This window comes from Sinocyclocheilus grahami, unplaced genomic scaffold, assembly GCF_001515645.1.
Source record: "Sinocyclocheilus grahami isolate Dianchi unplaced genomic scaffold, SAMN03320097.WGS_v1.1 scaffold1144.1, whole genome shotgun sequence".
Lineage (NCBI taxonomy): Eukaryota > Metazoa > Chordata > Actinopteri > Cypriniformes > Cyprinidae > Sinocyclocheilus > Sinocyclocheilus grahami.
Genome location: NW_015506323.1, coordinates 73,858 through 101,502, shown reverse-complemented (window position 1 = coordinate 101,502; position 27,645 = coordinate 73,858). Strand labels below are relative to the sequence as shown.

Below are 27,645 nucleotides of genomic sequence, written 5' to 3'. Positions count from 1 at the left end.
GAACACTCCACTATTTTTGAAAATAGGCTCATTTCCCAACTCCCCTAGAGTTAAACAGTTGAGTTTTACCGTTTTCGAATCCATTCAGCCGATCTCCGGGTCTCGCGGTCGCACTTTTAGCTGTAGCTTAGCACAGATCATTGAATCTGATTAGACCGTTAGCATCTCGCTCAAAAATGACCAAAGAGTTTCTATATTTTTCCTATTTAAAACTTGACTCTTCTGTAGTTACATCATGTACTAAGACCGACCGAAAATTAAAAGTTGCGATTTTTTTCTAGGCCGATATGGCTAGGAACTATACTCTCATTCTGGCGTAATAATCAAGGAACTTTGCTGCCGTACCATGGGTGCAGCAGGCGCAATGATATTACGCAGCGCCTGAAAATAGGCTAACTTCCGTCAAAATAACCAATGTGACCACCTGCTTGCACAGGGAGCGTGCTGGGCACTATTTTCAGGTGCTGCGTAATATCATTGCGCCTGCTGCACTAATGTCAGCTAACGGTCTAATCAGATTCAATGATCTATGCTTGATTCGAAAACGGTAAAACTCAACTGTTTAACTCTAGGGGAGTTGGAAAATTAGTCTATTTTCAAAAATAGTGTTCCTTTAAACTGAAAGCAATCAAAAAAGCCCATGGACAGGTTTTTGCTGACAGGATACGACATTCGGTAAGGGAAACGCAAACAATCCGCACGTTGTGCGTGGGTGGGGGGGGGGGGGGGGGTTTATTTCAAAATCACACAAGGTTCCCAGATAATACTAATCCCGTGGGAATAGGGCTTTAGAAAGTAAAAACACACCTTTCCGCAAGCCATGATTTGAGATATGTTATTCATGTCAGTAGCGCAAACACCAGGTATGTTTTTGTGCCAATTTTCATAAAATGTAAGCGGTTTCTAATGTATGTTTAAACGTATGTGAACATAGGCCTATGTGTCACAGCACTCTGCATGTGCGCAAAGTATTTTTGAATCCAATTGAGAAAATTGTTTGTTTTCACCGTTCCCCCTTAGTTAGTGGTTGTCATGGTTATTGATTTGATTTCATCATTATGTTCAGGTGTGTGTGTGTGTGTGTGTGTGTCATCAGGCCCGTAACCAGCTATGAGGCCACGACCGGACCGGACCTCTGTAAATTTTTCATGTTCAAAAATAAAATTTGTTCTTTGAATGACTAATTTGCTGTTAAACTCCTCATATGAATGCCTGCATGACATGTATAATTCAGTTTAGACAGTTTGCCAGAATGTTTAGCGTCCCTGTTATGAAATCGCTGCGAGACGCTGGCGGAGTGAACAAGTCTTGAGCGAGTTTGTAATAGCTGGATTGCCAAATCCAGCTATTACAAGTGTTTTTGGACTTGTCTTTTCCACTTAATGTAACACTTTAGAAAGTTAATAAAGTAGGAAGTTGCAGTTTAGAGTCAGCGATATCTTTATATTATCTTATTTGCGAAAGATTGGAAATAATTTTGTTTTATTTTTATTTATTTTCAGTTTTTTGTTTGTTTTAGTATCAATATCTGGCAACACTGCATCGCCGGCACTTAAAGGAACACTCCACTATTTTTGAAAATAGGCTCATTTCCCAACTCCCCTAGAGTTAAACAGTTGAGTTTTACCGTTTTCGAATCCATTCAGCCGATCTCCGGGTCTCGCGGTCGCACTTTTAGCTGTAGCTTAGCACAGATCATTGAATCTGATTAGACCGTTAGCATCTCGCTCAAAAATGACCAAAGAGTTTCTATATTTTTCCTATTTAAAACTTGACTCTTCTGTAGTTACATCATGTACTAAGACCGACCGAAAATTAAAAGTTGCGATTTTTTTCTAGGCCGATATGGCTAGGAACTATACTCTCATTCTGGCGTAATAATCAAGGAACTTTGCTGCCGTACCATGGGTGCAGCAGGCGCAATGATATTACGCAGCGCCTGAAAATAGGCTAACTTCCGTCAAAATAACCAATGTGACCACCTGCTTGCACAGGGAGCGTGCTGGGCACTATTTTCAGGTGCTGCGTAATATCATTGCGCCTGCTGCACTAATGTCAGCTAACGGTCTAATCAGATTCAATGATCTATGCTTGATTCGAAAACGGTAAAACTCAACTGTTTAACTCTAGGGGAGTTGGAAAATTAGTCTATTTTCAAAAATAGTGTTCCTTTAAACTGAAAGCAATCAAAAAAGCCCATGGACAGGTTTTTGCTGACAGGATACGACATTCGGTAAGGGAAACGCAAACAATTATCATGATATTATCTGTTATAAACGTTATCAATGCTGTCAAAAACAGCAGCATTTAACACTAGTTCACACAGATCTGTAGAACAAGTAGATTACGAAATGAAATGCGCAAAAACTAGCCATGAAGAAGTCTATGCTATGTCATTCAGTATAGTTAAATTTTCACAAATCATGCTATAAACTTTCATAAGAGCACTAGACAAAGTTATTGTAGTTATGTATTGTTGCAATAAACAACTGATAGATGTATCCACCCTTAAATATAGTAAAGTATTAACACATTTTGATGCAATAAATAGGGTATGATTTAAAAAATAATCATCCTCCAAAACAGAGAAAACATCTTTCACAAACATCTACATGTCCGTCTTCTTTAAAGTGTTTATAGTGTATATAATGAGTTGTATTTGTAGGGGTTATTAAACACAATTCTTTAACACCAACCCCTATTAGCCCCCACCCCCTACTGTTAAGACGAGTTATGCACCAAAGTTTAGTACATATATTGAGGTGTTTGTTCAAAACTTGTTCAAACCTAACCCAATAGTAATAGCAATGCTTAAATTAGCATGCACCACTAATTAATTCTTAATATTTAAGTTATTTTGCTGATGTGTGTACTTGTTCATTTGTTTTGGCTGCCACTACTGTTCTTTTTTTGGACTTGGCAGAAAAGCCTGTGCTTGACAATAACAGCTGTAGCTAATTTATTATTTAGTTTATTTCTTTCTGTTCCCAAATCATGTATCGCTCTGTGTGTGAATCAAGAGCTGTGCTGTTAAACAGGCTTCTGTTACCCCATGTGTCTGTCTCTCATGGTTGCTGTAGAGACTGAATGTTGTTGATCACTGTTGATTTATGAGCACAGAAACAGCCGCTGACTGAGTAACTCTAGCCTGTAGTAACAAGCTGTCAGGCATAAGGATTCTTTGTTTAATGGATTGTCTATGATTCTATGGCTTATTCATGCATGTGTGGCCCGTGGCTTATGAAAGAGACATTGGAGACTTTAGGCTGAAGTCTCGATTAGCCCTGAATATACAAATCACTGTATATCATCAGGAAAAGAACACAAGCAGTCAAATTCGCTTAACAAACCATTTGTCAGATGTAACGATGAGTTTTTAGTTTGGTTTATGATGGAAAAGAATAGCTGATTGATTATACCAGTTATTTTTGGACTAGTTGTACTTCAGTTCTATTAAAGGAATAGTTGTTCCTTTTGAAGTTTGTACGGACAAGAGCCATTCAAAAATTCTCCTTGGAAAATAAATAGCAACATTCAGGTTTGAAAGGACGTGAGAGTAAATAAATAATGAGCGAATTTTCATTTTCTGGAGAACTTTTTCTTTAAGAGATGAAATTGAGTCACTTATTTTGGAAAAACAAGTAAACGGCATGAACCTGAGCAGCTGCTGTATTACACAATGTCTTTCCAAGGTCACCAACCAGAATATCAAAGAATTCCCACTGCACAGCCAACAAGCCTGGTCTATGTATAAACATCCTCAGAGTTAATGTTCTTGTGCCACACTAAATATGACATTTATTCTCACTAAAAATAAATCTGTGTGTGTGGGAAACAGTCTCTTTTTCATCTTAAGTGAAGTTTTCCGTAATTAGAAATTTCCTCTTCCAAACATTAGGCACAGAGATTCTGGAAGACAGCTAAGGGTTGAGCAAACTGGCATTCAGGTGAAGGGACACCTGTTTCTTGCTACCAATACACGAGGCAAGAGAGCATCAGGGAAAAAACACTTTTCCACGGTTAACAAGCTTCCTGCATTTGACCCATGGGTAAAGTCTGGGATTTCCAGGCGGAGGTTGTACAACTTAGTAAAGGATGAAGTCTGAGCCACCTTGGATTGGTCTGTGAGGTAATGTCTGACAAGTTGGTCCCTTAACACCATCTCTGAACTTCCCTTCTCTTAACACACCAGAATCTGGCAGGGCTTTTTCCACAAGGAAGTGTATACATGGAATCTATGGTGAATAAGCATTACGGATTTTATTTCTCATCCCCATTAGTGCCAGCTCATCATGTCGTGTTTTACTGCAGGCCCTGATGACTTTTATGCAGATTTTCAGTGTTGATTTTGAGGGAACATCAGCGTAATTCCCACAAATGGTTTTTACATTACATTAAAATGTGTTAAACTGATCTTAAAGTAGCACTTGCTTATTGAATTTCTTTGTGCGTACTGCAGATTCAGTAGTCGTCCGGCTATATAAAGCATATTCCATGAGTGAAACAATAAATAATAGTGTCCATTTTATTTCTCATCCCCATTAGTGCCAGCTCATCATGTCGTGTTTTACTGCAGGCCCTGATGACTTTTATGCAGATTTTCAGTGTTGATTTTGAGGGAACATCAGCGTAATTCCCACAAATGGTTTTTACAACATAAAATGTGTTAAACGGATCTTAAAGTAGCACTTGCTTATTGAATTTCTTTGTGCGTACTGCAGATTCAGTAGTCGTCCGGCTATATAAAGCATATTCCATGAGTGAAACAATAAATAATAGTGTCTGTGTCCTCATTTTTATTCTATTTTGGGAGATCTCTACAACCAACTTGCAGATTTAATTTTACACTTCATTTGTCCTTTGAAACTTTCCTCCCAGATCATGATATGAGGACATCATTCTCTCTCGGCATTCTCCATGTTTCATTAATTATCCGGCTCCCACCACACAGTGATTTGTTTGGCACTTGTGAACTGCGGCCAGTCAACTGAAAGGGTTGAACCCTCGGCTTTGCCAAGATACACAGTCTCCTCTTTGTGTCCAGATATAAATAATTGCATTGAGTGTGGAGAACTGCCTGGACATCTTCCCTTTGGGTTTCTAGGAAGAGTGGCAGAAGAAACCAGAGAGAGGTTTATCAGGCTTACTGAAGGACTGGAGTCTGAGTGCCACCTGGAGGTTTAAGGAAGGTCTGATCCGGGTCTAGAAGGTTTTGGGTTTAAGGTCATCTCATGTAGCCTGACTTTTGACTTTTGAAGTATAAAGTCTGATCCACATTGCAGCTGATTCTGGCCAAGAGCTAACCACTTAGATAGAAATGTACAAAAGTGTAGACTTTATATTTGTACATTTTGCCCATCCAAAGTACAGTACAACTTAAAAAATACAGCTTTGGCCATGGATATCGAGTTTACTTACTAATTTGTGCCTCAAACCAATCTTAGTGTCTTTCTGAGTATTCTTCAATGATTTGAAGTCACTAACCGGACTAAATTTGTCAAAACGTTCCTTAGAGGCACTCATTATATCAACCAAGATTTATTTGATATAGAAATGCTTTATATAAATGTTTTACTGTCATTTTTATCAATTTAATGCATCCTTTCTGAATAAAATTATTAATTTATTTCAAAGACTTTCTGACGCCAAACTTTTGAACAGTAGTGTTGTATTCAACAGGAGCTCCAAAGCAAAATTCCTCTTGCTTCTGACAGCTATAATGTGTAATAAATCTACAAAATTTTTGGGTTATTAATTGCTGTAGTTTCCTCTTGTGTCACTTACTCTTCTAACTTGGGGAATCCCCCCCACTATTTAGATGCACAATATTAGCAGATTTTGACCTATTCACTTTAAACCATGAAACAGTCAACTGTGGTGTTCTTATCTTTGTACTTTGCACGCGTGATTACAGTACATTCAGTTTAGTTGAGTGGCATTTGGTTCATTTTAAGTAGAAGTCAATAGGATGCATTCCCATAATCCTTTTCTCTGGAGGCTGTCCATGTCAAACTGTCATCAGAACTCAAGCAACTGGTTCTTGTTTTCGCTTGAGTCAGATTGATGGCTGGTCTATGGCTCCTATTATTATGTACGAGTGTTTCCTCTCTTAATAAGGTTTCCTGTACAATATATGTGTTTTCAATTGGAGGCATATGGCGGTTAATGATCTGGGCTGGGTTCTACATCCATAAGGGAAGAATGACTCTTGAACTGGGCAGCTTTTTTAGTTTCTTATCACCACTGTGCATTTGAGTAAGGATAAATGCTGTCAGTCTAGTTGACAAAAACAGAAGACAGCCAGTCGGCGTCTTGTTTCTGTCAAATGTAGCATTCAAGCATTAGCTGTTGTTTTCTGCTGTCCTTGCTTCTGTGCTGATAAACATTTGCTGTATTGGTTCAGTTATTTATTATTTATATAAAATACAATAAAAACAGTAATATTGTACAATATTATAATATAAAATAATGGTTTTATATTGTAATATTAAAAAAATTATAATTTACTCTTGTGATGTCAAAGCTGACAGTAGCCATTAATACATTCTAATATGTTGATTTGGTGCTCAGGAAACATATCTTATTATCAATGTTGAAACCATTTTTTCAAAAAAAAAAAAATATATATATATATTTCAGGATTCTTTGATTAATGGAAAGTTAAGTAGCACATTTATTTGAAATAGAAATATTTTCTAACATTATACAATGTCTTTCTCACGTTTGGTCAATTTAATGCAAACTTGCTGAATAAATTAATTTCTTCCGTTTTTTTAATCTTCTATTGCTACTGTGAAGTTGTCATAAAATATTGTGAAATAACGACCTATAAATTGTCAGAATATCTGACTTTTCTTCATCATTTCTTCATTGTTCTTAATGATTTTTTCATTTTGTTTCTGTAAGGATGTCCATATTGACCAGAACTCCCTGGTAAAAGAGATACTGTTTCTCAGAGGGACCTTTCTGCTTAAATAAAGGAATTCAAAGTAGTTACAGTTGTGGTCAGAATTATTGGCACCCTTGGTAAATATAATCAAAGAAGGCTGTGAAAATAAATCTACATTGTTAATCATTGTGATCTTTTATTTATCATTCAAAGAAAGGTTTTCCTATTAATTAATTAGCAAAGAAAAGTCCTTCCCTTGTGGATTTTCCTTATGGGCAAGGAAGCAATTTTCTTCACCTAAATTCCAGGAGGTCGTAAATGTATCGGGTGTCAGGGTTGCCATGGAACCAGGGGCCTGTTCGGCTTCCTGGGGTGTTACAGAGTATTTGTTAAATCTAGCTAACAAAATATATATTGTGTGTTTGAGTGGTCCAGACGCTACATGTATTAGAGAAAAACATTTATGTCATAATGATCCCCCCCCATTTTAAATTCTTATTATCCAATGAAAGGTTAGATTTCTGTGAATTTAAATAAAAGCTCAAAATGATTAACAATGCAGATTTATTTTCACAGCCTTCACTGATCATATTTACCAAGGGTGCCAATAATTCTGACCACGACTGTATATGAAGTGTGATGCACTTAACACTAAGCTGTAACTTGATCACACTTAAAACTTTAAGGCAGCAATTAAACTTGAAGAGGGTTGACATGTTTTACAATGCGTTTAATATAAAATCTACTTTGCTTCTGACACTTTGTAGCAAAAATTTTTCATTTTTGTTTTAGGGCCTGTGAAAATGTTGACAGGGCAAGTAAAAATGGAAACTACTGGCCCGACCGAGCCAGCAGAAAAAAAATATCCTTATTGTTGAGACCTGCAACAAGGTCCTAATGCGGACCCAGTCGGTGTGTGTTTGTTCAGGTTAACGGGATTATGCTTGCATCTCTCTAAAATGGAAATGTTTTCACATAACTACTCCTGGAAGTTTTTCCCATCGCAAATGGCTTGTGATTGTAACATGTGTATGTTGCCTAGCAACTCCAGATGGATGTGCATTAGGTAAATCATTTTACGCCGTGTGAAAATCCAGAATGGCGCTGAAAGGTATTTTCACAGCATTTATAGGTGTCCATCTTTCAAATGGTTGACTCATCGAAGCAAATGTAACAGTGGAGCAGGAGAATGTTTCCATTGCTCACGCTGGAATGTAATTGAAAGGAACAGAGGATCAAAAGGATCATCTGGACTTGCTAACACCCAGAACGAAAACTTGGATTGATGAGATGAAAGAGGTGAGCAATGTTTTCCAGTTCCTCTTTAATTGCTGTTTAAAATTAAAAGAAACAATAAGGCTCCTCTCTGTTCTGCTCTCCAAGGAAAGCACCGAACATGGGGTAAACGTGGTCACCTTGGACCAGAAATGGACCCAGTTGGTTGCACAGCACAACAGCAGTTTGGCAGAAATGACAAGGCTGGTGTCAGTCTTCAACCCTAGAGAATCCAGAATATGTTCCAGTGCCTCAACAACTCAAGTGAGTCAAATCTGGATTAAGCAAAGACGATTGTTAATGATGTTTTCTCCTAGTTGTTAAGCTACCAGCCTTTCAGTGAGATCATTACTTCTTCGAAAACCTTAAATTTCAAGGAAGGATAAATAAACAAACTAATAAGGAAATGGCTTAAAGTGTTACGCATCACTCCCTAAAAATGTCCTGAATCATTATGAGCCATTCATGTTGAGCTCTCATTAGTTTGTCTCTGAAATCTGTTAGGTCTCAGTCTCAGGCGACATGCTCACATTACGGACCGCCTGATGTATGCTGCAAATGAAAACTGGAAAGCAAAATGACAAGCTCCAGTTAGATTCTTCGACAGCAACACAATTTTTGGGAATTTTCCACACGGACACTAAATTGTGTTTAAAAGGCATCAGGCTAATGCTTGTGAAGAATAAATAATCACTAGATTTGAAGCTTTGCATGAAATAATTCATATTTTTTCCTTTGGGGTGCACAGATATTGAAAACACATTTTTTGTAGGCCACATGCACAGATAGTAAGTCCAGACAATAAAAACAGGGCAAAATCACAGGCAAAAGGGTAATCCAAAAACAGTAATAAGACCAGGAACCAAGACATGGAAGAAACCGGAAATGAGGCTTAGAAATGCAGTTGACACTAGCAAGACTTAGCAATGAATGACAGTGAGAACCGGGCTTATATAGGGTGAGCTAACAATCAGGCGGACAGGCGGAGCTGAAGACCTCCAAGGTGGAGCAGATAACCACCACAGCAGAGCAGACAGGACTGAAGATCCCCACGGTGGAGCAGATGGCCACCAGGATGGAGCTGAGGACCACTTCAGCGGAGCTGATGGCGCAGGGGACCACCAAGATAGCTTAGGCTGAGCAGATGTCCACCAAAGTGGAGCTGATGAGGCAGGTGACCACCAAGACGGATCAGTCGGGACTGGAACTCACCACGGTGGATCTGAAGGCCACCAAGGCGCAGCAGACGGAACTGCAATAGAGAGCACAAAGAGGTTAGAAATGGCCCTTGTGGCCATAACAGGACATTAGGAGAGTTCAGGAATGACTTTCGTGGTCGTGTCTAGGCAGGCTAAGAGTTCAGAGACAGCCTCCATGGCTGTGACAGGACAGGCAGAGAGTTCAGGGAAAGCCTCCTTGGCTGTGACAGGACAGGCAGAGAACTCACAGACTGAGCTCTGGGGCTTGAGCAGGCTCTGGAGCAGATCCATGGCCTGGAGCAGGCTCTGGAGTGGATTAATGGACTGGAGCGGGCTCTGGAGCGGATTCATGTGCTGGAGCAGATCCATGGGCTGGAGCGGACTCTGGGGCAGATTCATGGGCTTGAGTGGGCTCTGGAGCAGATCCATGGACTGGAGAGTGCTCTGGAGAGGATTCATGGACTGGAGTGGGCTCTGGAGCAGATTAATAGGCTGGAACAGGTTTGTGGGCTGTAGAGCAGTATGTGTCCCAAACACACACACAATAGCCATTGCTTGTGGAGAGGCTCTGGTGGCCATGACAGGACGAGGCTCTGATGTAGCAGCCATCTTGTGCCCAGGCTCTGGTGCGGCGGTCATGTTGTGAACTGGCTCTGGTGTGGGAACCACAGGGCAGGAAGGTACATATAGCATAGGGCTAGCGACCATTAAAACAGGACATGCTGGTGATTGTGGTGGGCCAAGTTCTGCAACCACTGAAACTTGGTGCCTGGTGCATGATGCATGGTGCAGAATAATCAGTGATGTGCCCTAGATGATGTCATTTCAAATATGAAATAAACTCACATCTTGACATATTTCCGACTCCAGCAGTCTTAATGGTTCAATAGTGCATATAAGTCATAGATATGGCACTTAAATTTATTCTGCACAATGGGAAGCCTTGTATAGTTTCCAATGTTAACATAGCAGTATGTGGGAAATCTGTTGATGGTGTCAACATTGATCCCAGTGGTTCTCAATTCCAGTCCTCGTGTACCACCGCTCTACAGTATATATATACAGTATATATATATATATATATATATATATATATATATATATATATATATATATATATATATATATCTCTTATCATTTATAACTTTTTTGTTTCAAATTTTTCAAAATCAAAACTTTGAACTGGTCTCAGACATTTGGACCTCCTGTCTTGTATGTATTTCTGGGAACCACACTGGTGTGAAACTGTTGTCATTGGCCAAGACAAATGTATGCATCAAAATATTGCATTGAATATGAAATGTCTGTTTTAGCCAATGCACATTGTAGTTGTTAACTGAACAATGAAAGATAAGATTTTGTATCCAAGCATGTAAAATAAGCTTTTTGAGTTATTAAATTGTGCCCTCTTTGAAAATATGTGCAATTCATTTTGTTTATTAAATGCGACAGAGTGCCAAACTCCACTCTCATTCTGTTGAACAAACCCAAACCTCAACTTTGGAGACGCATTAAAACTCAAACAAAACACAGGAGTTATTAATGCCTTTTGGCCAGGCTTCAGACAGCCGTCATGTTTTATGGTTCGAATTCGGGGAAATGATTTAATGGGAAAGGTTCAAGGCACTAGCCCGGCTGATTCAGCTTTCCATTTTCCTCTGCAGTTTCACTTGCATACCTAATTCATGTTTACAAATGTTTCCCCTCCACAAGTACACACACACTCACAAATAGATCCCCACTTACTTTTTAGAGGTCACGGAAAGGTTTGCCTTGCAGGAACTGATTTATGAAATGCTAATATGCTACGAAATGGCATGGATGGGAAATGTGCTGTCATCATCTTTTTTTTCCGTTTTTGTGCCTGGGATCTAATCTCTAGGATTATGTAGACTAACATGCACCAGACAGCACTCATAAATTTGAGTTAAATATCTGCAAGATTATTAATAAAAGTCTTACATCATGGCGTGTGTAGGATGAGGATTTGAGGGGATACAGTACATGTGCATGACACACAGCATGCAGTCAAAATGGACCTTCTTTACTTTCCAAAACATGTTTTTGGACTTATTTTGAACGATAGCTGCATATTATTAAAAAAGGCTTTGTAATAATAATTTTGCCCAAGTCCCTATGAAGTTTAGTAGATAAAATCAAATCCCATACTATAAATATCTTGTTTCATTTGGAATAACATCACAAAGTAAAATGGAAGTAAAATGGGTTGCAAACATGCTTCATGATTAGTTTAAAGTAGTTTATCCATAAAAAAACAACTTGGCTTTCATATTTATTTCTTAGTATTTGTATTTTTTTGCTTAATTACCCCGGTTTAATAATAATGATAATAATAATCCTCTGCAAAGCTTAGCAGTATGTACTTACATTGCTTTCAAAAAATGCTTTCATACTGACTTTAAAGTGGTGTACTTAAAGTGGTTTGTAAATAATAATCCTCTGCAAAGCTTAGCAGTATGTACTTACATTGCTTTCAAAAATGCTTTCATACTGACTTTAAAGTGGTGTACTTAAAGTGGTTTGTATTTTATTTTACTTTTTTTTTTACTTATGTCATGCCAAATATTCTGTTTTTCTGATGTTCACTTAAAGGTGGGGTATGTATTTTTGAGTCGGGCCGAGTACCAAAACAAACTTGTAGCTAATCAGCAGTAAGGGGCGTGTCTACTCATGATGTCGAGGAGAGAGCTTTCAGTGCACAGGACGGACATTACCTGAGCCGAGCGACGACAGAAATATAGAGATGGTGGTTAAAAACCAAAGAGGAAAACGTCTGCGGATAGGTGAGTAACACAGTGTCTACACCGGATGCGACAGTTGTCGTGGCGCGCTAAAGTCTGTCTACACTGGACACGATAAGGCGACCGCTGAAAATCATTTGAAATTTGTGTAAATATGTCATTAGAATGTAAATAGAATGCAGCAGCAGTTTTCTGTCGGAGATTTGTTGTGTCGTGTCGCGCCGCATCCAGTGTACACAGCATCACTGATCATAATGAGTTCTATAGTATTTTGTCATGCTGCTCGCGTCCGGTGTAGACATGGTGTAACATTGGTTTTGCTTTGTTTCACAGAACTAATCGTTGCCCGAGTTACGTACCACTGTTGCCAACTCTCGCGAGACAAGTAAGCAACCACAGCTTCAAAAACAAGCCCAATATTTTTTTGATAATTAATTATCATCAGTATCATTTATCAATTACTTATTACCAATAAATGAGCCTGCAACAGATTAAACTGAAACTAGCCTTTTATCTGAAAAGCAAAAACATACGTTATTTTACAAAAATCAGCAAACTGCAACAAAGCAGGAACAAAACTCATCTCAAAATCACCTGTGAGCTGAATAGGATTGGAGAGATGGAAAAGGAGAAAAACACAAGAGCTTCAAATGGGAGCTGTATCATAGCCACATATAGCCTACTAAAATATTGGCTATTCGAACCAAATATAGTCTTAGTATTAGTATAGGCCTACTTATTTTTTATTTATTTTTTACAGCCTGTGATAATTAATACATTACAAAAACGTTGTAAAAATAAATTAGGCTACCTTATAAAGGGAAAAAAAGTAATCCCACTCCTCTGGCTCATGAGGAGGGGGCGGAATATTTGACAAATTACGCTACAGCACTTATATTTTTGCACTGATTGGCTATTAACTGTGAGCAGACAGAGTGTCAATCAATGCATTGAAGAATACAATGAACATAAATGAAAAGAAACTAAGTTGCTTGATAGGTTTTCCTAACAAGCAACCATATTTTTTTTAATAAGCCCCAAAAAAAACGCAACCCGCGACTTTTTCACGCAACTTTACAAAAAAAAGAAGCCCACAGTCTCGTATAATACGCGGATTAGCAACTCTGTTTGAAAGACAAATTGAAAGACAAGCACATCTGTAACAAAACGTTCTGTCAAACATTCTTGTTTTAGTCTCCCTGTGGGCGGAGCCATCAAAATAGGGGCGATACCCTTTTGGGGTTGGGGCTTGTTTGTTTTGGTGATTTGAAATATCAACATTGGCTACCAGAAATCACTTACCCCACCTTTAAAAGTGGTTCATCCATATAGTCTATTATTTTATTATTATTATTATTTTTAATGCAAAATTAATTCATTTTATTTGATTTTTTATCCCACTGTAATGCTTTAGCAATATGTATAAAAGTATGCCATGCCAAAAATGCCATTTCGTATTAACTTTAGATAAAAATCTGTTTCCGTCCTGCAGTTCTTTAGCAATATCCAAGTACGTGATGCCAAAAATGCTGTTTGATATTGACTTTACATAAAATGTTATATTGTAGGAAGGAAACAGATGTCCAGACGCTCAGTGGCTGTCATTGCGAAAGCAAATTCCCACTCTAATTAACATCAAGAGTTTCAGTGACTGCGTGCGTGCGTGCGTCTCTCTCTCTCAAGACACTTGAATTGATCATCTAGCATAAGCAGGTGATGTAATCTGAGCATCTGATCCAAAGGCAAGGTAAACGCAGATTACAATTTAGATCATAATAGCTGGATTTTATTGGAAAAAGAAAAAAAAACATAATAATGGGTGGTGCTAAAGATCATAATAAATATCTATCTGTTTGTGATGAGGGAATGACAAACCACTGGACTTTGGTTTGAACATTTTGACCATTATCCATGTAGTACAGATGGGTGTACACAACAACTCAGCCATTTAGCAATGAGTTATTTACTAGAAGTCTCTGAAGAATTTCCCCTTTTTGCATCCGAGACAAAATTTATACTTTCATGTAATGTAATTGAGAGCTCCATTAACTTTGCATTTTCCCTAAATTTCGGTAAAAATCTCTGAGCAATATTTTCCTTTGGGTCGAGACTGACTTTCCAAAAGCCATTTGATATATTTGACTGTAATCTGAACCCTTGTTTTTGTAAATAAAAGGTCTTTCGCACATGTTTCATAATCAAGGATGGTGGGCGTAAAAAAATATTTTTTACAAAAGCTTACAAGTGCTTGCAGGAATAATGAGCCTTTTTGGAATATTTTGACACTGTTTGAGCCCAGCTGAGACACATGCTGTTGGAAAGATTGTTCCATTAAATCAGAGCCAAGAGAAAATGTGCATCTTGCCCATGTCAGTAAAAGTCAGGCATACTTAGATATAAATCACCAAATGTGGGAGACTCATCAGAGGGGAACTCTAAACAAGAGCTCTGGAAACATGATAAAGTGAGCAAATGGACCGCGGCCATAACCATGTCAGCCGAATAAAGAGACCACTTAAATATTGTGCTTTATGAGACCACCTCCTCAGCCCGCCGTGGATTATATTTCTCATCAAGATAAAGAATATCCTTTGGGCCAGTTTCACGGATCTGTTTGAAAGGCATCGAGCCATTAATACAGGCATTGTTTGCAATTATTAACGAAAACTCACAGGTTCTCTGCTTTTCTCAGAATTCTGCAGGGATGGAGAGAAGCGAGGCCTCTGTGATTTCTGCCCGTTTCATTATGTGTTTAGCGTTCACAGGTAATCACAACCTCACTGAATGCCTTTATGAGAGATGCAATAGACCCTCCGTCTTCTGTGTGTAACAAACTAATGCAATTAGATCAGAGCAAATGGCCTTTTACAGACGTGAAATCATCCGTTGTGTAAACTATACATCTTTTAGTGGCTGTAGAAATGGCTAATGCTTCTTTTCTAATGCATCTTCTGGTACTTCGTCCCAGGCTTGGTGGAGGGAGCGGGAAAGGTCAGAACCTGCCAGCAAAGTGCAGGAAACTGCCATGTGACAAAGTCACCTTTGATGCCGCCGTTTATGAATATTGTGTGGAGCCATTCACTCAGACCATGGCAAACTACCAATTAAATTGTCCCTGGCCAAGCACTAGAAGGTGAGATACTGGATCGTTATATTGGCTTGACAAAGCTAGAATACTATATAAAAAAATATGTGAAAAATACTATGAATCCTTTCCAACTTCTAGAGCTTTTAAATGCCATTATCGTTAACTAAATTTAGAAATGTTGGCTTGGCAACTAACTGAAATAATTTCAAGTTGAAGCATTATATTACTAACTAAATATTTTTTTTTTTTTAAATTACAGCAATATTTAAAATATGACAAAAGCATATTAAAATATTGCTAAAAATGTATCTCAAAATGAAAACTAAAAACATAAAATCTAATTCAAAATATTAATAAAAACCATTATATAGATATTATGAAAATAACACCCCTTTCATTTATTTTTATTTTGAGTTAGTTTATTGAATCTATTTTATTAGTTTATTGTATCTTTGCATTTTATAGTAATTTTATTATTTTACTTTATATTTTAATTAATTTGATCATTTTTATCTTTTAATTTCATCTTATTTAAATTTGTATTATAATTTTACATTTTATTATGTTTATTATTAAATGTTATTTATTATTTTATCTTTTTCATCTTATTTTATATTTAGATTCAATAATTGCTTTTGTCATATACACAGTTACATACAGAATGCAACCTGCAGAGAAATTTAAATATAGTCTGCTCTATAGACTGTGCATAAAATATGTAAAGGATAAACACCGAAAGTGGAGAGAAAAATAATACATGATTATACACAGTAGAATTGAGACAATAATAAATAAATATTAACCCCATCTATCCAACCATCCATCTATCAATCAAGAAGTCTTGAATTTGAGTGACAGCAGAGGATGGGACAAAAATAACACTATTCCCCCAGTCCAGATTTGAATGGTCCCCCTCACAGAGGGTCTGCAGTCATGGGAAAGTCTAGTCATTCTGCTTCCCCGGGGTCTTTGTAACATCAGATTTTTATGAACAGTCAAGTCAAACACAGAGCATGACTCTACACTCTTCAATCTTCATGACAGCTCGTCCATGTGGGTTGTCTTAAGCCAAAATATTTAGTCCAAGTAATTGTGTATCCCTACGAGTCAACAAATTACAGCCTACCTTCAACTTCACTTCTCTGTAGTTCCAGGACCATCGCTACAATTCAGGGGGCCCAGGACAACATTTTTATGGTTTGGCCCCTAGTTTCTACTAATGAATAGGTTATACATGTAGTTTTCAACTGGAGGGTTGTGACCCAAATAACGGGTCACAGTTCTATACTGACAAAATGGGAGGAAACAATGCTAAAAGCAAGCGATAAATTCAGCTAGTTATATAATGATGTATAGATTGTCCTATCTATACTGTTATATCAGTTGCACTTTATTAATAAAGAGGTTGATCAGTTTGAAAAAATGGAAGAAAAAACATTTCCCAAATCGGTTGCTGTTGACGTTAATTAGCATTGTTGAGTCCATGCATTTCATGGAACTATTAATACATTTGTCAAAAAAACATTAATGTTTTGGGGGCATTTCTTTTGGAAGCAAATGGAATTCTGGAAGTAAAGTCATTTTGAGGTAAAGTTTAAAGGAATAGTTCACCCAAAAAATGAAAATTTGTTTAAAATGTACTCACCCTCAGGCCATCCAAGATGCAGATGAGTTTCTTTCTTCATGGGAACAGATTTGGAAATTTTGCATTACATCACTCACTCACCAATGGATCATCTGCAGTGAATGGGTGCCGTCAGAATGAGAGTCCAAACAGCTGATTAAAACATCACAATAATCCACAAGTCATCCACACCACTCCAAACCATCAGTTAATGTCTTGTGAAGTGAAAAGCTGCGTGTAATTAACAAATTATTAAAATGTTTAACTTTAAACGGTCACTTCTTGCCAAAATACCAAAAGTCCATAATCCATAATAACGTTTCCTCCAGTGAAAAAGTCCATCCCCTGTTGTTTTCTCACAACAAAATCCACTGACATATTTGTTTAGAACTGTTTTGGTTTGTAAACAGTGGTTGATCTGTGCCTATTTCTCTCCTGATTCAGACGAGTGAACTTTTTCACCAGAGAAATATTATGACGGATCATTGACTCATATTTTAGCAGCCGTTTGAAGTTAAAAACACCTTAATGATGGATTTGTTTCTTAAAAACACACAGCTTTTCACAACACAAGACATTAATTGATGGGCTGGAGTGGTGTGGATTACTTGTGGATTATTGTGATGTTTTTATCAGCTGTTTGGACTCATTCTGACGGCACCCATTCACTGCAGAGGATCCATTGGTGAGTAAGCGGTGTGATGGCAAATTTCTTTAAATGTTCTGATGAAGAAACAAACTAATTTACATCTTGGATGGCCAAAGGGTTTGTAAACTGTGGCAAATTTTCATTTTCTATTCCCTGAAAATAAGAAATTCACCTGCTATTTTCTCTGGTCTCTCAGATAATACGTCAGCCTGATGCTGTGCCTGGAGAATCTGGCTAACTTCACATACTGTACAGATGCTTCCAACAGACACCACATTCTGCTGGACATCCATAAGGTTTATTTCTCCATGTGCTCATATAAGGAGGATCCAGGTGTTCCCATCCCGCTGCTGCTCATTGTGCCCCGTGTCATTGTCCCATTCATTATACCATTCCTCTGCCAGCACTTCAAACTGCATGAGTATAGACTGCCAAACAAAGACTAATGATTGGAGAGTGTGTTGCATTTCAGAATGGACTATGTGCATGAATCAAAGTACTCACAGATGTTTTGATAGGCTTCACAATATATCTGCAATTATTTTAATGCACTATTTAATTTGCTATTAAGTTTCCTAAAGACCATATTATTAGATTACATTTACATTTATGCATTTGGCAGACACTTTATCCCAAACGACTTTGGATTCAAGGTACACAATATTGTGTAAGTGTTCACTTACTGTAAATGTAGCAATTTTTTTGTACATCTTATTTTGTGTACATCCTAATCATCTTAATATGCTGATTTGGTGCTCAAAAAACATTTCTCATTATCAGTGTTGAAAACTGTTGTGCTGCTTAATATTTTTGTGGAAACCAAGATTTTTAGGATTTTGTTTTTCAAGATTCTTTGATGAATAGAAAGTACAAATGAACATCATTTATTTCATTTATTATACATTGTAAATGTCCTTACTGTAACTTTTGATCAATTGACTGTGTCCTTGCGGAATAAAATAATTAAAACTGAAGAAAAAGAAAAAGAAGAAAAAAAAAACTTTCTGAATCCAAACTTTTGAAGAGTAGTGCATACATACACACCAGCTGAATGGTACCCTAATAATAATAAAAACAATAAATAAATAAAAAATTATTATATACATATTATATATACACACACACCTATATATACATATATATATACACACACACACAATTATTATTCATAATAATAATAATAATAATAATAAGTAATATATAATAACACATTTTATCTCTTTTTTAATGTTTTTATTTATTTTTGCTATCCCCCAGCCCTATATTTTCATTGATTCATACTGGTCACTAGACATAGCAATTTACACAGTCGATGCAAAGACATTTGAAACACATAAATATTTATTTTGAGACAAAAAAAATAATTTTACTTTTTTTTCGTTTTACAGAATAGCAATTGGTACTGCTATTAAATATCCACATAACATCATAGTATTTACAGTATTGCTACTAAAGTAATACATTGTTTTTATCATATGAACTCAAAATGTTTGTCTTACTTTCTGACAGACAAACTACACGTCTTTATGACCAGGCAACACGTTTTGAGATCTACAAGAGGTCATTTTGACAGTCTAAAATGAAACTCAAAAACACTACATGAAATAAAGGATCCTTTATGTTTTTTTTTTTTAAGGTGTTAGCTAGGGGTCATCATATGGATCTAAAATACAAAGTTAATTAGCATCGTTTGAAAAAAAGCATGTAACAGAGGTAAGTGTTTTCCTTTGCACAATGAGTCTCAGTAGTCTGAACTGATGCACGGTTTACAACAGAGTAAAATGCTTTGTTAGAACCAAAACACTGGCTTTAGTGTTGTTTGTGTCTGTGCACTGCTGAATGCAAAATATGTTGGGTGTGAATAAGATTAATATAATCTGACTGCAAATATTTCTGATTGTCATCCATTTAATCACAATGGGAAGAAGAATGGTGTATATTTAACATTCACAACATGAAAGCAAGTGAAAGTTCAGACACGAAGATAAACACTAACACATCTTTCACAGCATCAGGTGGGTGGTCTGGACGATCAGGGTGGCACCATCCACCAAAACCCGACTCATTCAGACGCTCATTCTGTTGTTGCACCATTCATACTACTTCCTTTTCATCCTAAAAACCACACGCAGGAAACGGCATTCTAGAAGTGCTTTTTATTAGCTCACATAACCAAGTTCACACAAAGTGTTTTCTTTTTCAACTGCTCATATGCCCCTAAAATAAGAGAGGTACCCACATCTTTGAGCTCCTCGCAAACCTGTGTCCTTCAACTATAGAGAGCTTTTGGACTTCCACACCAGGCGAAAGTCTGCCAGATAGTTGTTAGTTGGGCGAGTAACCCGTCTGTAACCATGAAAACTGTTACTGTGGTTGCAGACACAATGAACAAGAAATCTACACTGCCCATGTACATTCACTGGGTCACATCTGTGGCTCATGAAATTATTTTTGTGTGTGTGTGCTTAAAGGACAACCTTTCCTAACCTGCAGGGAAATTCTATATTGAATTTGAATATCAATATTGAATATCAAACATATTGGTTGCTAATAAATAAAAGCAGACAATTACTGAAATACTGAAAGCAGCAATTATGAGGCCAAGCGCTTGAAGGAATTTGATTTACATTTGCAAAACTAGGCTAGTTAATGAATTCAGGATTCTGATCACTAGACTAGATCTTTAGCTATCGAACCACATTGCCACAACTGATAGTTGCAGAAAAAAAAAAAGGTTTTGAATACAAAACTTCAATTGAATAGCTGCTGAATAAAAGGATACTCTTGAAAATAATCAGAGCCAAATATGGAGAAACTGGAATACATTTGTAAGAGCAGCAACAAACTTGGTGATCATTAGTAGGTTTTGGCCCAAAACTGCTCAAGTTGCTTCAAGACATGGTATCAGTGATTTCAAGGAATCAGGAGGCCAAATGGTTTCACTTCAGGCCAAATTGTTCAAAAGTTATAAGCAAATACTTTTGACCAGTAGGTTGTAGATTTTCCTTGAATGAAATGCATAGTTCAACCAAAAAAAAATCTGTATGACTTTTCCTTTTTCTGTGGATCATAAAAGATGATGTTTTGAAGAACATTGGGAACCAAACAACACTGGAGCCCAGTTGACTTCCTTTGTGTCTCAAAATGTCTTTTAAGTCCCGCAAAAGAAAGTCAAACAGGCTTGGAAGTACATGAGGGTGAGTAAATGATCACAAAATTATTTTTTAGGTGAACTATCCATTTAACTGATCTAAAGATTTGTAAGCAGCCCATTTTCTAATCAAAAATCCAAGATGGCAGCTAAACTAATAGCTACTAAAGCGTCTGACAAGCTCAAAATTGGTTTAAGGGCTTCTATAGACAGACAAATAATAATAATACGAAAACCAACACATAAAATAAGGCATGTCCAAAACTTCACTGCTTGATCTGTCAAACGTGACAACTACACATTTGGGCCATAATGTTCACAATCCATGGATCAAAACCAAGTATGTAAATAGTGCAATAGACAGATCTGTGCAACTTAGCGTTTAATGCTAATTCACAGTGGAAGATGAAGATTGACAAATTCAAAACCCAAAAGCCTCTGAAAAAACATCTCCCTTTTTCTTTCTGTTGCATGGATTGTATTTACTCAGAGAATCCAAAGCAAGCCTGCAGAGATTGAGTGTGACGGCAGTGTGAGCAGCAGTGGCAGTGCATTAACCTTCAGACCGTCCATAAAGCAACAAATATCTTCAAGTTATACAAGCAACTAATAACCCCAAGCAGAAAACAGCTATAAGAGTGACCGAATAACTTGAATATCTCCATATTATCATTTCAAGCAATGAGGAAAAAAATGGAGCAAAGTTCCAAAAATGCTCTACATTTTCCATCAGTTCTTGTCAAGAACAAATAATCTATATTCAGACCAAGTCAAAATGAATCCAACTTTCTTCATTAAGAAAAATCCTGGCCTCAGTGCACATCATTAAAAAAAAAAAAATAATAATAAAATTTTGTCCTCATAAAATGTGTAACAACTCTGCCTATGAAATGACTTTCCTTTTTGCTGATGTCACTAAGCACTCTTATATTTTAGCACAGCCCCTTCACCACCTGTCTCCATTTTGGCATTTAACGCTCACTTTTCACAATTAAATCTTGGAAAAATTCAACTCCCGCCCTATATATTATCTCAATAAAAATCCTATTTCATCAGAAACAAATCAAATATGAATGCCATTTTCCATTTCCCTTACATGAAACCTCACTGAGAATTCAATAAATCTCCCGAGCTACGAAAATGATCACATCTAAGCAATACCATTTGTCTTTGGGAAGCTAACATTTGTTGCTAAAGCTAAGATCTCCTGCTTACCATGTGATGAGCCTGCCAAAGGCTTCACACACTGGGGATCCGATTCGACAGCATCACAGACAGCTTGTCCTCATCTAATTTCATCTCTCAGCTACATCCGTAATGATAAATGCTGAGAGGGAAAAATTAAAACCAACATTTTACCGTCGGTTTACCCTTTTGGAATTCACAGCTATCCGATGGCTCAACTAAGGTTAGACGGTAAAACATGTCTGATGTGTGGCTTCATATTAAGTGCTTCAAAGACCGGCCATTCACAACCACAGATCTCCACTTACCACTCTCAGGCTCGAGAGCAGCACTTAGGCTTGTGCTTTCCAAGAAACTAAACATCTATTCGGAGTAGCACTGCATAACAGATATTCCTACATTGCACAATTTCCTCTTGTTTTTACACTAAAAACCAGAGCAAAAAGAAACACATGTGGAATATGTGTTTGTGATGAAATGAGCTAGTCTAGCGTGACTAGGCCCAGAAGTCTGTATTATGCACAAACAAATTCAATACACGCATGGACGGCCTGATATTTATAGTCCAAAAGGGCAGCTTTCTCTAAAGGCAATTGTCCGAACTCAAAACATGACTGTAATGGAACGATTCTTCCTGTTTTCAGGTCTGTTAGGAGGCTGTTTTGTTCAGAGGAAATTTCCCAAAGGGATTGATGAAGATGTTAAAGGCAAAGTGCGTAATTTCTTTTTTTCTCCAAATGGAATTGCAAACAGGTTACTCGAAAGTTCGTCCCCATCTCCCATTGGTCGGTCAAACTGCTAGTCCTGCCCCAAACTCAACCCATTGGCTGATTGTGTAGGGTTGGTTGGGATGCTCAAACTATGTTTTTTATGTTGTTGCATATGAAGTTGGGTTTGTAAAACGTATTTTAACAGAAAATTAACATATGGCTTTAATGCAAGGGAAACATGGATTTGCTGGCTTAACGAGGATTTTAAAAGGTCACGTGCTTCCTTTTAAAACAGCGGAAATTTGTCGCTACCCTCCATGGCCCTGACTAACAATTTGGCAGCACGAATCTCTGAAGCCAAAGATAAGTGCATCCATTCACACTGGCAGTTTGACAGCCTTTGGAATAGCATTGATTGAAAAAGTCAAAAACGAAATCTGAGTTTCTATGGCTTTAACCTATTTCAGCTGAACTGTTCCCGAATCTATTGCAGTATGACAGCATAAGGAATAGAATTAGTTCTCTGAAAAGGTCTATATTGAAAACGCGCACACAAACACACCAATATTTATAATAATAACATATTTGGGCAATAAATTCTAGATGCCAAATTTATATATAGCAGTAAAATAGCTGAGGTGCTCTCGAAAAAAAACAAAAAAATCAATCATTTTGGGAACCTTCAGTATAAATAAACCGAAATAAAATGAAAATAAAAATTCATAAAAATAAATTAATTTTAAAAATAAGCAAAATAAAGTACACTTTTAGCAGTGGATCCGTTTGTAAAGGAAATCGTGTACTGAGAGCTAAACAACTTCTGATGGAAAAATAAAATTAAATAAAATTAAAATGCACATTCAGAAGTAAATCTGTTTGGAAGGGAAATCATGGAGAGCTAAACAACTTCAGATGGAAAACAATAAAACAAAATAATAAAATAAAATAAAATGCACTTTTAGAAGGAAATCTGTTTTGAAGGGAAATGGAGAGCTAAACAATGTTTTTTAATTATTATTGTAATATATTGATCAAAGTAATAGCACTACTGCATAAAGTATGTCTAAAGGGACTGCACTACTGTTTTCAAGCAACGGAACTGCACAGCAAAATGACTGACCACTCTAAGGGCACTGAGGGGTCGTGCTACTGTAATATTCAGACCCTGTGGTCAACACCTACAGTACAGTACAAGGCAACTAAGATCTACAGGCAGTAGGTCTGGTCCGGATGGGTGCAGTGCATTCGGATGGGGTGAATAGGGGGTGTAAGAACCAACCTATTGGATTAGTTTCACCATCATTGCACTTTGGGTGCACGGTTTGTATCTATTCTTATATTCAAAGGTCACTGGGCAGCAGCAGACAAACATGTAGGCCACATTTTGGAGGGAAAAAAAAACAAAAAGAAAAAAAGAAAAATAATAATAGTATCCAAAACATGATCTGTAATTCTATTTATAATGGAGGTTTACAAAATTTCAAAGTACACATGAAATAATTCTGAAAGCGGGCAGTGCATCAGAGTTCTTCCGATTCCGTACATCTTTCCCATTATCCAGAGACCTGCATTCGATTGGTCAGTGAAGAGGTGAGCCATGTGACCTGCATCTAGACAAGCATGTGGATCTCATTGTATTCATCCCGTCCATCTTCATCAAAATTGGGCGAATCCTCATCAGCATCCAACTGCAAGAACAAAAACTGCATTTTAAAATGAAATCAACACCAGGTGGATTTTCTCAGCTGTCTGCTTGTGTTCAGATCATCAGACAAACATGAATACAACATGAACTCACCGCTGCAAGCTCTCTCTCCTCAAAGATCCTGGTCAGGATGAGTCTACGCAGAGGTACGGTCATGATTAGGATGAAGGGAAAAGCCAGAGAGGCTACAGTCGACTTCACCACCCACAGCAGGGCGATACACAACAACTGAATGATGGTGAACATATTCATACGCCATGTCTTCACCTGTATGTGAAACAAATCATGCAATGATGAATTACAATAAGGTCTAGTGAAAAGCTTCTATTTTGCATTTTTCTAATTTATTTTTCTTCTTTTTGTAAATTGTCAGACACAAATTTGCTTATTTCATAAGTGACCTAGAAATAGTGCGTATTTATATTACCTCCTAAGATTTTTTTACATTTGTTTATTTCAAAGTTTAAATTAGATGTTCAATCATAGATTTTCAATGTATTCTCAGACTTTTGGACCCCACTGTACATGTGAATAATATACAGTGTTCAAATTTGTCAAATATGGTTTGTAATAAAAATTTTTAAGGTTGTGTTAAAAAGTGCAAAATGAACTGATGATTTGTGCGCCACTTTGTGGTGCTTCAAAAGCTTTCAAACAGAATCCACATGTCAATTTAGTACAAACTTCTAGCATCTACCATGTAGAAATCAAACACAAACACACAAACCCAATTCCAAAAAAGTTGGGCCACTGTACAAATTGTGAGTAAAAAAGGAATGGAATAATTTACAAGTCTCATAAACTTATATTTTATTCACAGTAGAATATAGATAACATATCAAATGTTGAAAGTGAGATATTTTGAAATGTCATGCCAAATAAATAAGCTGTCATCGTTGCCATCACTACTACCTCAAAGTCTCAGGAAAAAGTGGTTACCTTGGTAACATAGATGTGGTCAGGGTGATGTTTTGCGGGTGTGACCATGAGTGTGATTCGCTCATAAAGCTGGATACCAGTAAGAGACGTGATGCCCATGTACAGAAATATTCCAAACAGCACAGCCAGAGGAATATGTCGTAGCACATCTGTCATCACTATAGACAACCCTGCACAGAGGTGATGGGATTGACAGAATAAAGATTTTTTTCCCACAATTTAATTTAATGTAATCTTATTCTCTGAAAAATGTTAATGTCAAGTAGGAAACTTGAGTAGTCTGAAATATAAAACAGATGTCGTTAATACAGCAATAATCCACTCAAAACCATGCGTTACAGTAAGTTTACCATGGTTTTACTGTCACATATGCACAACGTGATGCTGAGTATGAACCCATGATTTTCAATAAATATTTTAATTTTATATACAGATAATCAGATTAAACTGTTCTTCCACCTATTAAGTACATATAGTCACATACATAGTTAAGTACATTATTTGAAATGTAGGATGTTCACGATTGCCAAGCAACGCAGCAAATTTCTGGTGTGTTCATTGTAATTGCAGGTTTTGGAGTAGTAAAAACTTCTGTCAAATTCATAATTGCAACTGCAAGCTCTGACTTCTCCCTTTTGACTGTTTTAAAAATGGTCATATAAAAACAAATAAAATGGCAGCACCCTTAACAGCTAAAGGTAGTTAACTACTTTTAAACGTACTACCATTTGATGTTATTTTATTATAGCTGATGCTACCCAATTAATGTGATTTAAATTAATGTGTAAATTAATGTTATTAAATATTATACCGTCATCAATAACCAAGTCACACATGAAACCTCGATGCTGTTACTAGCATTGCATAGTAACAAGTTTGGGCTCAGTAAGATTTTTTTAAAGAAATTAATACTTTTATTCAGCGTTAAACTGATTAAAAGGGACAGTAAAAAGGTTACAAAAATTATATTTCAAACAAATGCTGTTCTTTTGAACTTTTATCAAACAATCCTGAAAAAAAAAATCTATTTTTTTCCAAACAAATATTTAGCAGCACAACAGTTTTTTTAGCATTGACAATAATAAGATTTTTTTTTTTTGAGCAGCAGTCAGCATGAATGATTTCTGAAGGATCATGTGACTGAAGACTGGAGTAATGATGCTGAAAATTCAGCTTTGATCACAGAAATAAATTACATTTTGAAATAATTTAAAATGGAAAACTTATTTTAAACTGCAATAATATTTAATGTATATTTCACTGTATTTTTACATAAAAAGCTTCTTACGACTCCAAACTTTTGAGCAGTAGTATGTATAGAATACATGGTCACAGGTGCACTAACATGGCTCATCCAGTTAGTTTTCTGTCAATATCTGTTTTATAAATGTGTGTGTGTGTGTGTGTTTCTTACCCACTAGGATAGCCACACACATCCCTGTCACCCTTTGCTCTTTAACTTCTTGGATCATGGGCTTCTCTCCGGGGGCAGTGGCTTTGCTCATGACTGTCAGTGCATTCACGTGAGTCACCGAGCGCACAGTGGCGGCAGTCAGCCAGGGCAGACCAAAGAGTGGGCAGATAGCTCCCAAAGTCACTATCAGAAGCAGGTCGAGATGAAAGCCAGAACCCTTGACCAAACGCCGCTCCTTCTTGCTCACTATCAAGCTGCAGACGGGACAAATTGATGCAATAAATGCAATGAGCCACAGAACCATTTGAATTGTACTGCATTTCCATCTGAGCTTAGACAGAACATCGCACGATCTGTTAGCTTACTCACGTGGTGATTTGAGTCTCCATGAATATGAGGATAAAAACCAGCAGGGCCGGGATCACTGAGGCACCCATCATCCAAACAGGGAAAGGCTGTTTATCTCCAAACGGGCTGACAAACCAGCTCCGTTTGTCCGGAGATGTGACCGAGAAACCAGAGGGGACATTCAGCTTCTGCAACCACAAAAAAACACAAGTGCTCGTATCCCAGATATCCCAGGATTCATTGGTTACAGTGCTCTGCCAAACCAACCACACTGTAATACAGCCACGGAAGAAACCTGCCTCCAATTACAGGCCAGAACTTAATAAGAAGAGTATGCTGGGAGAGGAGTTTCTTTGCTGTAATATACATATATTGCACGTGAGAGTTTAACAGTGCGGTTACCTGTGTGTATGTATCAGGAATGGTGCAGTCCACCAGCACAGAGATGAGTATAGAGATAGGAATCCCAAAATCACCAATAATTCGTCTGGCCTTTGATAATAACAGATGATACACACACAAACAGAGGATGTCAAACTTTTTAGTCAGCTCAAAATGTTTGCTCACAAGGAATCCTAACCACAAAAAAATGTTGTAATCAGCAATTTTGTTGTTTTTCAGTAAAACTAAATGAATTTATTTGAAACACACACACACACACATATGTATATATATATATAAATATAAGTGTGGGTGTATATATATAT

At 37.1% G+C, this 27,645-nt stretch overlaps 1 protein-coding gene across 1 annotated transcript in view; it reads right to left on the bottom strand.

The window, feature by feature from the left end:
- Positions 1-23,462: 23,462 nt before the first annotated feature.
- Positions 23,463-27,645, bottom strand: part of LOC107567300 (anion exchange protein 3-like) — a 66,981-nt gene continuing 62,798 nt past the window's right edge. Inside the window, 6 exon segments of the mRNA XM_016252961.1 lie at positions 23,463-24,220; positions 24,331-24,504; positions 25,177-25,346; positions 26,591-26,844; positions 26,960-27,126; positions 27,341-27,430. Of these exon segments, the coding sequence (XP_016108447.1) occupies positions 24,143-24,220; positions 24,331-24,504; positions 25,177-25,346; positions 26,591-26,844; positions 26,960-27,126; positions 27,341-27,430 (933 nt within the window). The 3' untranslated portion in view covers positions 23,463-24,142.